At 32.0% G+C, this 15,709-nt stretch overlaps 1 protein-coding gene across 2 annotated transcripts; it reads left to right on the plus strand.

Annotated features, from left to right (window-relative positions):
* Positions 1 to 3,746: 3,746 nt before the first annotated feature.
* On the plus strand, positions 3,747 to 14,425 carry LOC125070234 (tyrosine-protein kinase receptor torso-like). Of its 2 annotated transcripts, none has more exons than XM_047680009.1 (15): positions 3,747 to 4,089; positions 6,712 to 6,751; positions 7,090 to 7,226; positions 7,555 to 7,822; positions 8,002 to 8,078; positions 8,454 to 8,592; positions 9,784 to 9,944; positions 10,367 to 10,481; positions 10,857 to 10,999; positions 11,103 to 11,292; positions 11,408 to 11,573; positions 11,951 to 12,376; positions 12,962 to 13,099; positions 13,452 to 13,634; positions 13,855 to 14,425. In XM_047680009.1, the coding sequence occupies exons 1-15, from the start codon at positions 3,940 to 3,942 to the stop codon at positions 13,973 to 13,975; spliced, it is 2,454 nt and encodes an 817-aa protein (XP_047535965.1). In that variant the 5' UTR covers positions 3,747 to 3,939; the 3' UTR covers positions 13,976 to 14,425. The 2 variants fall into 2 exon arrangements, with proteins under 2 accessions (XP_047535965.1, XP_047535967.1); XM_047680011.1 differs by having other exon boundaries at positions 13,864 to 14,425.
* The last annotated feature ends 1,284 nt before the right edge of the window (positions 14,426 to 15,709 follow it).

Consider the following 15,709-nt stretch of genomic DNA (forward strand, 5'->3'; position numbering starts at 1 on the left):
ACTTGAAGGGTAGTAAATGGTTCCTAGAAATGCAAAAAAAAAACTGATTATTCATTGACGGACTTCGTTATCATACATTTATATGATAGATTGAGATAGAACATCCAGATCGAATATAACTCTTCATATTTTTATCATACAATAATCGTATTACATAATGTTAAGAATGACTAATTCTATAATTCTATACTATATTCTATATATACTATAATAGTATAAATGTGAAAATACCTCTATCTGTCTGCTCATTCACTGCCAAACCAATGAACCGAATTTGACAAAATTTGAATTTGTATGAAGCAAATTTGAACTGAAAAGAAGGACATAGGCTACTTTTTTTGCCTAGCACATGACAACCAATCCCTAAAACGCCAGAGAAACCGCGGGCGACAACTTGTAAGTAATAATTGTCTTTGGTATTTATGAGAGAATAGCATCTATATTCTCTCTCTTTGACAGTACCTAGGCCAGAGAGCTATATATGTGTTTGTTATATATGGCTCTGCCAGAAGCCTGAATTTTAATATTAAATATATATTAAGTGTTTTAATACACAACAAAGAGGTTTAGTGTGATTATAATATATGAATATATCTGAATAAATGTTAAGATTATTTTCGATATGAAATTGGGCAGAATAAATCTCTAAAAAACCTTTTTTATATGTAATATTGTAGGTTATTTTTTTAATATGAGATTATTTGAAACTAAGACAAAAAAATATAGCTATATCGCCATATTTACGAATGTCTAATAACGGAATGTAAACCTGCAGGTGCAACAAGTAGGTGACTTTAGAGGCCAGGTAGTGTTATTTTTTACAGCATTTATTCTGACGGTCGTATCATTCTTTCAGTGCCTCGTTCCAACTCAATAAATAATTCATGTTCGATCGATTTTGACTGGGAAATGAATCGAGCGTGCCTAATGTGTTGTATAAATGTCTGTCCCGAGTAGTAGAATATGCGGACCTACACCATATTATTTATAGTGTTTTTCTAGGTGATATTTACTAAAAGCTATAAAAACCACCTGGAGAATAAATAGTTTGACACGCCATGAAGTATTTTTATAGACAAATGAATGCGGCTATAAATATAAACTTTACAACTATTACTATTAATTTTTATAGCATACAACAAGCTTAATGCTAGAAAGAAAAAATATACCGTCAAAATGTATTTTTTTAATTCGTCAAGGCATGTCTAAAATATGTTTAGGTCTATAATTTGAACGACATCGAAAAATATTTTCGAGCTCGACCGTGCCCGGCTTTACATTACAATTTCAAAATAATTGTTTTCTGAATAATTTTGGCCCCATACGTTCAGTCGAATTCACATTCAAGTAGTAGGTATATCATTTCGTTACTCTTATGTTCTATTTGAATCTAATTCTAATAAAATTTAAGCAATGCAAAAAAAAGTAAAACTAAAAAATTTTTATTTTATACATATTTAAAAAATGAAAAATAAGTAACATTCAGAAAATTGAATTCGGTTACGTACGCTCTTGTAAAATGTATGCAAATCATCTAATTGAGATAAAATAAGGTTTAAAATAAAGAGGACAACCGTTACGTTGTGCTGAATAAATCCTCAAGAGAATTGTTTGATCATTTACCGTTCGAAATTATAAATATAAATCAGAGACAGATATTTGAAAAAGTGATACATTCTAGTCTCAACAAAATTATTTTTTGAAAATGTAAAATACTTACTATTGTGTGCCTCTATAACTGGTGTGTTAAAAAAGTCATAAAATAATAATAAATCAAAAAATCATCGAAATGCTTTTTTTTTTTTAAATATAAATTTAAATTTAATATTGGACATTCTGTCTTTATAATGGCTAAAACTTTTATCTCAATATATATCTATATCTATAAATAGTATAAAACAAAGTCACTTTTTGTTTCTCCCTCTATCACCACTAACTTCGTCAAAACTAAAAACTTTTTCACTCATAGAAAGAGCGGTAAACTTACTTAACTCTTTAGGTTTATATATATAATTTCTGAATATAATAAATATTTTGTACAAAATGGCTGAAAAATGTCGGTGTTTTGTCAAAAAAGTTTTTTTGTACGCTTATATGGCAAGTGCTGGCAAAACCTTAGGAAATACTTACATTATGACAATTTACTTGAAAATTTTCTCCAATTCATAATTAATCCATATTATTTATATATATTGTTCTTAGCTTAGGCATTTGACAAAGATTAAAATTGTTTAAAGTTTGATTGTTTTTATATCACAATAACGTTCGACTGAATACTTTAGAAGATATCATCGTTTTCTAACGATGTGCAACGAAAAAAATCATTCGCTGCGAAACGGGTGGTCGCATAACTGGCTATATCTATAACATCTTGACCTTGCCAGGTAAAATTATCCTAATTTGAATCTATAAGCCGTGGACAGATTTTGGTCTATGTTTCACAACAATAATGATTATTGATATTCCTCATTTATACATACTGATATAAACTAATAAATAAATAAACGTAATAAAATAAACATACTTACATAATATTTCCTTGCGAAGCGCACTTCTCATTTTCTTTATTAATGAATTGCAAATGTGCGAAACCAGGATGGGTCCTTAGTTTTTAATGTAACGCTATACAATAATCAAATTAATACACGATGTATGATAACTAGAACTAAACATCTAAAGAGCAAAGTGTTGCATGCTATTTTTATTTATAGAAAATGTTTTAAAATATATTCATTATTTATAAAATATATATTATTCATTTACAAAGGCGCGCCCCTCCACGTTAAACTGTCTTTGTCTATTAGTTTGAATGAATGACGCTCGTGCTTGGAATATGTCTTAGTGAGACGACTAAAAGTAAGTACACAGCAAAAAATTAGATCATATTTGCAAAGTTTATTTTATTAACATGCCAATAAATTATGATATATTACGATATATGACAAATCAGTTGAAACACTTATTTTTTTATTATAATAAAAATATATTGTGCACTTTATATTACAAATTGTTATTGCAGTCGATCTATCTTTTTTAAAATAAGTTTTTGTGTAGGTATTTGTGTTTTTGCAACGTTCGGTTAGAAAACGCTCCGAACCACAATTTTCCTTTAGGGTAATTAAAATATATATATTTATTATTTGAAAAAGTATAGACTTTATTAACATAAGGTCAAGATTTATACAGTAGTTATTATTAATTCATATTTGAAAAAGTTGAACACTTTTATATTATTTTAAACAAAAAAAATAGCAGTCAAAAAGTAGGATTTTTTTTTTTCAATATCTATTGCAGAATATAAACACACCATATTTATGTAAATTCTGAAATTATACGATATTCCAATATGAAAGTTAGATTAGAAGTAGTTTGTTCAACACGGTTGTTCTATGTAAAATACCGTTTTCTTCTGATTGTTCAGTATATATTGCAATGCTTTTATACTTTTCCAAATTATTCATAACATACTTAGGTCAAAAGGTAACTTTTGCACAACAATATAGTAACGTCGGTTGCAATCTGTTTACGCGTAAAATTACGCATTACTACTTATTGCTCACTTCTGTTATCAAATGTATAGCGTAACGTGATAAAGTATTGAGTAATAGGTAATAAATATATTTGAACCAATCAATCACCGGGCTGAATGAGTTTTTAGTGATTGTTTTAAAAAAGTTGCGAGTGGTGGAAGGCGCCCGCCCGTAAGTTCGGCGACGGTCCACAACGCCCCAGTTCAGAACGTAGTCAATCGGAGTGTGCGCGATTCGAACTCTCACGTGTGCCTATTATAACTGAACCGAAAGTTACTGAAGCATTATTAACTTTGAATTTCAATAATTCTTATTAAACTTTTGGCTCACCAGGCGTTTTCTTCATTGCTATTAAATAGCTTTTCTACAATTATGATAAATTTTAATTTGATAAACAATATTTTTTAAAATGAAGAACGGATTTATTTTATTTTTAATATTGTGTAAGAACGTTTGGTCGACTATTGGCGAAGAATTGCTACTTAAGGATCTTCCAGCTTCATTTAACCAGATAAAAGACCTTACGGAAGCTGTGTGCAGTGATTTATTTTTCGACTCGGTGAGTATACAAAGGTGTAAAATCACACAATATGATATTTATTTAATAAAGCAATTCTATTATAATGTGTAAATTTTTAAATCGCATAGGCTTTTTTATATTATTAATTATTTTATAATCTTTCTATAATATTATATGGAGTGGACCTAAAATTTGTTCCAATGGGATATTAGTCTTTGTCCAACGTCATTTCTCAAGCTTTGTCGTCACACATCATAGTTTTTTTTATGTCATGTAGGCGACGGACAAATGGGCCACCTGATAGTAGATGGTCTGTGACGTAATTTATGCGTGATCGCAGGACTCACAAACTTTTGCGTTAAAAGTAATAGTAGACTTGGTATCAGTATCTGGTAATCTATTTAGTTATTATAATTCCAAGAGCACGAGCCAGAACAAAATTGAATTAAATACAATTTATAAATTATTTCTGTACAAAATAATTGTCTGAAAAAAGCAATAGCTTTGGAATTTCTGCTCCGGCCGGACCTGTATAGTAGTCCCATCAGAAAAAATGATGGTTGCAATAATGCTTGCGATAAAAATGCTTTAAATGAGCGACTTCTAAAGCAAATCTACAATGTTAAAATTACTCCAAGTTCCTTTCATTATACTATCTGAATAAAAATTACTTATAAACAGCTTAATTAAAACGATGCCCAACATTGTATTTTTTATGTCACCACCCATAGACGATGGCACTATAAGAAATATTAACCATTCCTACATAGCCAATACTGACTACCTTTGTTAATGGTAGAATATCTGATGAGTGTGTGATACCTACCCAGACGGGCTTGCACAAAGCCTAGTCTTAATTAAACTGTGTAGTTCAAAAAAGGAAAAATAGATTATGTACAGTTATAATTTTATAAGTTTACACCAAGCCCATAATTTACAAATCAATTATATGAATCTTAAAATTGTTACATTAACTACACGTATGCGAATCAATAAATATTAATCTAATAATAAAACGATTCATTTCCACATTTAAATTGAAAACAAATATCGATCCGAAATATCGATCTTATTTTTAGATATGTTTAATTTTTTTTTTGCATATATAGGTAAGTCAACCTAATAATCGTGTGAAATCTGAAAACTAATACTGTACTTATGTATCAAACAGGTGATATTAATAGTTGATCGTAATCCCTCCTATCTTATACAAACTTTTATTAGTACTCTCCGCGCAGATATAGTGAGTTCAGCCGATACGAAAATAATCCTTAATCAATATGAAACACGTTACATAATATTGACCAACAATACCAACAATATTAGTTTAATTAATCTTTATTATTAATTTATATTAAATGGCTATTTTGTTAAATTATCAACTTAATCTTATATCCGCTACAGAGGGGTAGTTATTATTTATATTCAATGTGTAATTAAAATTAGCTTAATAATAATGAGCTCTGTCACGGACAGAACAGACTATTGAGACACTCATTTTGAGTAAGAAATGATAGATCCCAGAAGTAACAAATAAGAGAAAAACCAGACGTCTGGTATGTATATAATATAAATTAAAGGTATGTACTTAATATAAACCACATTATATTTAAAAAAGGAAAATGTATATTATATTTAGTATCTCTTCGAACGTACCAAAATTAAAGCTACCAAATACATATGTATATACGAATACGAATAAATACGAAACTGACGACAGTGTTGCTTGTGTTTGTTTCACACGCTCACGCAGCGTACACTAATCAACGCTACGAGACACATTTCATATATATATTCGAGACCTCACCGACACTCGGACGAAGTACGCAACATGCTACGCTGCGCATTGTAATGCTTGCGGCTTGCGCTATTCGCGCCGTGACGGTGCGCACGCGCAGACTTGTTGTTGTATGCTACTTTTATGCTTTCAGATTTTATTTCAATTTATGTATCCAATTTTGTTAGTTGATAGGCGGTGAAAATTAGATAGATATAATCAAGAGTGAACATAAAATTAGATTAATAAAATTAATAACGAGTAAAACCATATGATTTGTATTACCATTGGACTTGAAGATCATTCTTTTATCACCCGGCGAGATAAAGACAGTTAAAATATTTGATTTATATACGCGACAAATATGTATGTATGTATAATATTACAAAATTATTTCTGTTTACTGTCTGTTTTTCTTTTCGAAACCTCTATTTTGAACGTAATATATCGAGAAACAGTGTTGGTTACGCTATGTGACATCTTATAATATTTATCAAATAATAAAATTAAGAATTTCATAGTAGTACGACAGCGGAAAAGGGTAACCTCCAAATGGGTATTTCAGTATATATGTTGACAAACAACTACTAAGCTTATCAATGAGTCAATCTTTCACGATCAAAGCCGTAACCTTCCGTTATAAACGTCTACGGTTTTGATAATTCCGTTTCAGAAGTAATAACATTCTACTGCAATCCAATTTTGAATGTTTAAACATTATACTGTATTCCAAAAAAAATTAAATATTCTAAAAGTTATTCTATTTCAATACAAAAGTATAATATAAACTTTATAAAAATCCTATGTTGTTTAATGTATAATTTTGAAAATAATAGAATTATTATTTTCAATACTTAATTTTTTTTTGTATCTTATTGTTTCAGACGCAAATAAAACGTAACGCGTGTCATACAAATTTTATGAGTAAGTATTCAACTATATTTAAGACCGAAATGATAACGAAAAAAATATTCTGTTAACGGTAAATAATTATATTTAAAAAATAAGATGATATAATTGACGTCGGTCAAACTAATATCGGGAACTAAGAAACCGATTTGTTTTTTTTTACTAAATAATTAAGCTTGAGCAACAAGCTACAGAGCGGAGCTGGAACTATAAATGGCAACAAATCAGTGAAACTGTAGCTGCTCTTAAATTTCACGAAATATGCGTATAGGTACATATATTGCATCTGAAACCGCCGACTATAGCAAGTTTTCAAATAAAGATTTTTATACTCATTTTGTTTGTTGTTGAAGGTGAGGGGAGAAATTCAAACGAAACCCAAGCGATAAGTGTAAAATGTCAATCAGAAATTAAAATAGACATCGCAGTGACGCCCTCAAAGTTCATGCAATTGATAATATTGATCAATGACAAAAAAAATACAGAAATCGTAAGTTTTTTTATCGTTAAATGAAATCGCTTAATTCGTTTTTGTATTTAATATTATTCTTAATTCTGTACTTTAATTTATACTGCATATGTTGCAGCCAGCTATCTTAACTTTTATTAGCCTTTCAATTCACAGCCTAGTCGTTTCACTAAATCGGCGCCAATCAACTAGCGGCCTGAATAACATTCAGCCAATACGTTACTTCTATTCAATTCAAGTATATACTACCCCGACTTCACACAAGTGCTATTTATTAATAAAGAAAAGAAAATAAAAATGTATTACTATAGATATATGTAATAACTATATTATTAAGACTTTATTTCAGATTAATTATATACTTATAGAACCGAACGAAAGGTATGGTAGAATTTTCACACCCTCCGGTAATAGTAGCTTTTGGATGACTACTTTAAACGAAGTCGGTGTGCCATCTCTATGGAAAAGAGGTCCAGAAGTGAAGTCCTGGGAAATCATCAAGAGAAATATACAAAACAAATCATATGACATTGAAATACGTTTCTCTGAATTTTTAACAAAAAATGGGAAGAGTGAATATTTCTTGAAAGCAAATTTTTCTTGGAACACAACAGACAGTAAGTTAAGATTTTAAAAATAATACTTAATTTGTTTAATTAATTCCTACCATCACATGAATGGTTTCTCTTTTGTTAGTATTTGAGGATGATCGGATAAATTTGGTTAAATTTACTATTTTATCATCAATATAAAATTTAAATAACAATTATAATATATTATTCTATAATGATTACAGCTTCAGATTCATGTTTTGATGTCTTAAATTCCTGCAACAAGAAAACACAAGGAAATCTGTTTCAGATAAAGATAAAAGTAAGTTCAAAGCTTACCGTTCGGAAAAATACTAAAGTAACAGTACTAATTTTCCACTGCTTTTAAAACTTATGGTTATAAAGAGAAGTTTAAATCTAATTCCACTCTACTGCTCCAAGGTGGGCTGTGTATCCAACACAGATTATTCAAAGGACACATACAGGTTACCTAATGATATTTATGAACACGAGACGTCACGATAAACAAAAATTAAGCACATGACAATTTTGCGATTCTTGCTCGGTTTTGATCCAAAACTTTATTTAAGATTATATGATATCTAAAGTAATTAAATAAATAGAAAAATGTAATGTAATATAATATAACTAGTAGTTTTTTTTATAAATATTTATTTTAATTTTTAATTGTCTGCAGCCGTACCAAGAACGTAAAACTTCAATAGACGATTTGCCTCTCGACGATAGTTGTACAATCCGAGTGACTGGGAAATACGGAACCACAGTTCAAACTTACCGAACACCAGCCTGCGAAAAGTTTCCTCAATGTGCTCCTCGTAAGGATATATTAAATCACACTATTAAACACAGTTATTTAAATAAAACATTTATTACCTTATTTATTTGAATATTATTGATCTCGATCAATTTTCATGTTGCATTCCTTGCCATTACGGCAATAATGGCCTTTATTTTAAGCACGATGGCGGAGAAAAGTTAAAAATACATTACACTAATAATTGCCTTAAGAATACGTGAACTGATAAACGTGAAAATTGTCTATGGGATTCTAGTACAGAATCTCAGTATTTACGATAAGACATGACCGAGTCGAGTAAAATGACTGTCATACAACGCTATGCCTAAACCGACGGTTCCCGCAAGATGAAATTTCACACAGGAATTCCTTATAGTAAGAAAGGTATTAAATGGTATATGTAAATTTAAATGAAAATTCGTCATTTTTATATTCAGGCGTCCAAACAGAAGCCAAAGAAGTATATTGTTTTGTATAAACATATATATTTGACAGTATGCAGATTCATGTCATCTTCTCTTTTTCTTTGGTTGCATCTGGTCTTCCTTTCGACTAGCGCATTATAATCTGGGACTGTCTCTTTGTGCTTAACGCTTACTAAATAATTGACTATTTTTGTTTATTAATATTATTGGTAGAGTGTCGTCATCTTTCTCAATGATATCTCAGATTATTCTGTATCGGGCCCATAATTAACAAATTAGCTATTAATCAACTGCGTCCGCAATTTCACACCCAGTCTTACCTGAATCACCAAAGATGTCGTTTCACGTTATACACCGATGTGAAATCGGTACCAATAATCACAACTATTACTGTTTTACAAAAAATACGAGTATGTATCGAAATATATTAAGTATTCTGTACATTTTAGGTACGGTAAACCCCGATATTGGTGATTATCTTCTCTTTGGCACTCAGCGACCAAGATATAATTTAGCTTTTAATGACTATAACATGTATGTATAATGTTAATAGCCAGTACTTTTTCTAAACCTTTTCACAATAGGTTAAATAAAAAAGGTTGGCTTGTTCTCTCTAGACTTTGATGAATATTGTATTTGTTTTATATTTTATGACAAGAATATAACTTTATGTTTCAAACTTTCTTCTTCTTCGCTTTATCAATAAACGTGAATGACGGTTACTGATGTACCTTAATGCTTGTTATTATAGATTGTAAGTAAATAATTGACATTATTCTTTTCAGTGCCTGATATACCCAAAAATGTAACATTACATCCTTTTAAGTATGAGAATGATGACCTATGGATAGTACGAGTGCGCTGGGCTCGACCGCGACGAGCACCGATGCTCTACAATATAACGCTGCGGACGAATGATTCTGTGCGAAATTTTTCAGTTTCAGGGGTTAGACTTTTTTCGTGATTATTTCTTTATAAATAAATAGAGACACGCATTTTAGTATCCATTGAAGATGAACTCATGTTTCATGGATATACATATGAACTGACTCGTTGGTCTAGTGGCTAAATACAAGGCTGCAGATTCCAAAATTCTTCCACGAGGATTCAACTTCGAGGTTGAGCCAATCTATAAGCTGTGTACGGAAAGCACGGAAAACTGCCTCTGTACTGTATACCGTAGTGTCGGATTGTTATTTCAAAGAATTATTAGAGGGAAGGAACACAAACAATGCAGCGCATACACTTAAATGCTATAATATTTACTGCGCATTGACGATAGTGGTCACACACACAAAGTGTTCGTACTAAAACCTCACCGGTTACTTTAAGAAATTAGATGAACTAATTCATCATGTCTATGCACAGAACGTGACGGAGGTGCAGTTCCAGCGAGTACGCGGTGCGGGTCTGTACAACGTGTCAGTGGCCGCGCTCTCCGCCAGCGGCGCGGCACGGACTAGTCGACACGATTTTTTCCCTTGTAAGTAAATAATAATAATAATAATGATACGTTTTTTATTTCTTTGCCTTTCGTTTGCTGTTTCAGTAGGTGCGTATACTTGTTTTATTGTTATCTTGTTACCTTCAAAATTCATTTTAAGACTTTTGCTACTCATTCTGTTGTTCCTAAGCTCTGTAAGCTGCTTTCTCCTGTAAGTAAATATCAAATAGAAAAATATTTTATCTTTAGAATATAATTTATTAATCATATAGCTTCAGTGGAATAATATTTATATAAGTTAACAGGCTGCTGTCGAGGCAAACATAACGTGCAAGAGCCAATAATATATAATATTTTCTTTATATTAATCGTCGGCATCGATCCTTTAACTGTAGTAATGTGTACATCTTACAGTGTTGGAGCAAACATCGAGTTCAGTGACTCTGCTGTTTGGAGCAGCCTGGTCTTCCTCACTGCTGGTATTGGCTGCGCTGTTGTTCGTTGTGGTCTATTGGCGCCGTCGCCTGCTAGCTATCCAATCCCGTATTTACGATAGGGTAACATACACTGTTTTAGTAAAAAGTCAATTCTGAAATATACACGTTATTTTCTACACGTGTTCACAAAGTGAAACTCAACACACAATTTGAATCTTAACAGGACTTCGAGAAAATAGCTCAAGAAGGAGACATAGACATCGTGAACTCTGAGCCAGGGACCGAAGACCAGTGGGAAGTGCGCCCTGAGCGCCTGCTGCTGCACGAGGTTATAGGAGAGGGTGCCTTCGGGGTGGTACGGAGAGGCACGTTTGCACCTTGCAACAAAGATGTTGCTGTTAAAATGCTTAAAGGTAAGCCAAGTATGTATGTAGCAAACGATGATCTATGTATATCAATTCTCATTGATATAAAAAAATATATCAAAGTGAAGTTCCACCGATAAAAGACATACTTTGTATCGATTAGGCTTTCCATCTGTGGACGAAATCCGCTCGTTCCGTGCGGAGATGGAGCTGATGAAGAGCGTGGGTGCCCATCCGCATGTAGTGAGTCTGATCGGCTGCTGCAGCGGGCGCAGGCCACTCATTGTGGCCGAATACTGCAGCCGAGGAGACCTTCTCTCATACCTCAGGTTAGAAGACATTGTAAATGTTAGGAATATATCAATTAGTAAAAAGCAATAACATTTTTTATGTCTAAATTTTAAAATAAAATTGTTTATCTCTAAATCTAATTAAGACATTTATCTCAGAAAGCTATGTTCGGGACAATAACTTAATAGTGATAATAATACAAAAATGTATAAATAAAATCGTAACGATATGAAAATTATTTTACTTATAATATCTTCTGGCGTTTTTATCTAGCTTCGTGTGAAGAAAAGCTTGAAAACTGTTTACAGTTATACGACTAACTTATTTACTCGTAAAAGCTCGATACCTTTAAGCATGATAGCATTACAATGTTAAAGACTTACTCAGATTCAAACTACGCTAATTTTACTTACAGATGTTCGTGGGAAATGATGATATCTCGACGGAATTTAAAATACTATAACAATAGCAAAGTAGGAATAAACGATCGCAACTATTTCTTCAAAAACAAGTCCACTGATACGAAATTTGTATCAAATCGTCTGTATGACCTTGAAGGAGCTTGTGACACTGAACTCACTTATCGAGACCTTCTTTCATTTAGTAGACAAATTGCAATGGGCATGGAGTTTCTAGCTTCGAATCGTGTGGTCCATAGAGACTTAGCAGCTAGAAACGTTTTAGTGACGGCAGACAGGACGTTAAAAATTGCGGATTTCGGTCTTTCTCGGGATGTGTACCAAGAAAACCAATACAAGCAAGAAGGTAATGGAAAGATGCCCGTCAAATGGATGGCACTTGAGTCTTTGACTCATCGAATATATACCACACAAAGTGATGTGTAAGTAAACTTGTATTTTATTCAATATGATTTATTTAGTGCGCGTTGAAGTCTTTTATATGAAAATAATTAATATTATTTATAAATGTTGTAATAATAATAATTATGGCTTCGACATTCAATCAGTAAGTCTACTTGTATATTATGATAGCCTTTAACACGCTATAATCGTCTTTCGAAAAACCGATTCTTTTAATATATCAGAGTCCAGCCGATCGATCGTGGCAAGATAAAAGCCATATACATCAGTTTAATATACCCAATAGTAATATTTATATGTAAAAAATACGGAAAACACACGGCGCAACGTAATTACAATCGCATCTTCTTGAATCATTTTTCAATCGCCAATCCATCAACGACATACTCCTCTTATCCACGCCGTAACTCTAGTAGATTGAAAGTCACGAAGGGTTTCCCCAGTAAACAGCAGATCTTGCCGCGCCTGTCGGCCGATCCTATCATATACATTATACAAATCTATAACTATATTTATCACCTAGACGCAGTGACTACGACTTACTCTTCACGACTGAAATTGTCTAGAGAAAATATGTTAGTTTTAAAAATGCTACGTCTATGCAGATGGTCGTTTGGCGTGGTGCTGTGGGAGGTGGTGACGGTGGGCGGCGCGCCGTACGCAGGCGTGGGCGCCGCGCGCCTGCCGCGCCTGCTCGCGGCCGGCTACCGCATGCCGCGCCCGCCGCACTGCGCGCCCGATCTGTGAGTGCACGATGCGACTGTTAGGACATATTACCTCTAATAGCAATTTGTAATATTTTTTTTATATTTATATTTATTATGTATGTAAATAAAGGTAGAGATTGCACATTACGTTACTTTGTATAGTTATTTTCAGATTTGATTATTGAGCGAGCTAGTGTAATAGACTAGAGGGACATAACGTGTGAAACCGATATTTGATTAAGATGTTATTTTTTAATCTGTATTGAGGAATAATTTATGTTTAAAAACGCCTTATGGTATATGAATCACTTATTCCACTCGTCTTGCCTTTCAAATAATTAAAGATAGATGAACATATAAATCCTTAATTCTAATTTCTAAATTCTAGGTACAATTTGATGCTTTCCTGTTGGAAAGAACGACCTCGCTCTCGGCCCACTTTTAGCGAGTTGCATGAAAAACTGGACGAGATGTTGTACGCATGCGCCGACCACTACCTGTCGCTGGTGCTGCCCGTCGACCTCCCCGAGACGCACGTGAGGCCTCACCGATACATACGTATGCTTATTAGGTGAACATTTTAACAATATTTTTTATTAGTTATAGAAATAGCCTACATTTACAGAAAGAACGTATTACATTCAATTTACTAAACGAGAATAATTAATTATTTAAGTAATGAACATATATAGAAGATATTTTGTTTAGACATTTCGAGTATAGACACTCGACACTATGATGACGTTAAGAGTTGTAAATCTTTGAATGCAATTCAATTATAATGATAATAGTTATTACAGGGGTAAGAGAAAACGAGCCAAAAGCTACGAACGACCGCTCGCTGCCTCTACCAACCACTACACCGACCAGCCCGCCGCCGCTGCTAAGGCCGGACTTGTTCTCTGCTCTTGAAAACAATGTTTGGCACCAGAAATATATAATAAAATTACAAGGATCATTGCATGTCATTTTATCTCTTTTCTGTGTAGTAAAAGGGTGCTATTTGTATAAATCATTGTATATTGCAACTTAAGCCTATTGGGATTTAAGTATTTTATTTATGTATATTTTATACTTACTTACATTTGCAAATCATGTTTAAAAAAACAAAATTAGTATTAACTTTAAAAATAATGATCCGTAAGTAATGCCACTAACTCTACAGCGATTTGTTAATTAAAATTTATATATTTTTAAAATTAGTGGCGATATTTAAGGTTTCGACATTTGTTGCCCAAAAAAAACTAAGTAAGGTGACTAACATAAGTGTTGTCAATTATTATTATTAGCTTTAGCTTTAAATTGTATATAATATGTTTTAACTTAAGCTTATAATATTATATAGTAATAAAACCACGTAGGTCTTGCCATCGCTATATTTTTTTTCCTATGATCTCTAGTAATACAAGTGTAAACTTAAATTTTGTTTACAAAACATACCTATTGTATAAAATATTATTTTAAATGGAAATAAATGTTCATCACTAAAATACTTCTAAGAAAATTATTTGATATAATGTCATTTTAATGTGTTAAAAGTGCGTTGGAAATTTATAAGCAAACATAAACATTTTATAAGCAAAGTCGCTGTAAATTTAAGTTTAAACTTCTTATTAATGCTGCTCAAGTATGAATACCAATAGTATATTTTTGCTACACATCAATCAACGTCACGGTCGCACAGTCTCCTACTAATAGTATATATTTATTTTTGGGGTTTTGTTTTTCCAGTCACGCAATCTACAAATCCGATTGATATGGAACAGCATATTTAGCTCAATTTTTAACGTATTTAAGTATCTAAAATCATAACACACACAAATAGATCTTTATTATAGAGATTTGTAGGTCCCAAAAATGTCTACAAAAATCAGCTACATTATAGTACTATCATTATTCTATATATTTCAACCACGGCCGCGCATTAAGCATTTACCTTTTTAATTAAAAGTTTAATCTGTATTTAAAGAGATTAACATTAATTAAGATGATTATCTATAATAAATTGAATGCCATTTATAAAAATCGATCAATTCAACATATTAGAAAAGACTTTGTAATAAAAATGATGTAATAAAAATGATGTGATAAAAGCTACGGACGGCTATTAAATTATTTTGAATATTTTTTAAATCCGGCTCGAAGGACCAAAAAGTTGTATGATTTTGTTCCCTAAAAATGTATGTATATTATGTTATAGGAATACACGTTCTTAAGTTTCGAGAGTTTATTGGCACTATACTTCTGTTACAATTAATTTATGCTAGTCATAATGCTATTGAGAACAGAGACGGTGCGTTCGATGACCAACAGTGTTCTTATAAAATTAATTATGAGTATTAGCAGAATTGCTGACCCAGTGTTACATTTTTTCAATCTATGGTTGCGCAGTACCCATTATGCTTACAAAAAATAAAAAGTCTAAGTGTGTCTCAACTCTCAAATGTTTTTGAAGAAAACAATATAAGTATCGTTTTTTATATACATTATTTTATGATGTATATATTATAAAACGTTAATGCCCCATAAATTTCCCATAAATCACGCATGCATGTAGTACCACAACAGGTTGCAGTACTAAGGGGTTGATCCTGTACTTTACGGTCTTGATAGATTGTCTCAGCCATTGGATTATGAAAGTGAAAG

This window comes from Vanessa atalanta, chromosome 17 (assembly GCF_905147765.1).
Source record: "Vanessa atalanta chromosome 17, ilVanAtal1.2, whole genome shotgun sequence".
Lineage (NCBI taxonomy): Eukaryota > Metazoa > Arthropoda > Insecta > Lepidoptera > Nymphalidae > Vanessa > Vanessa atalanta.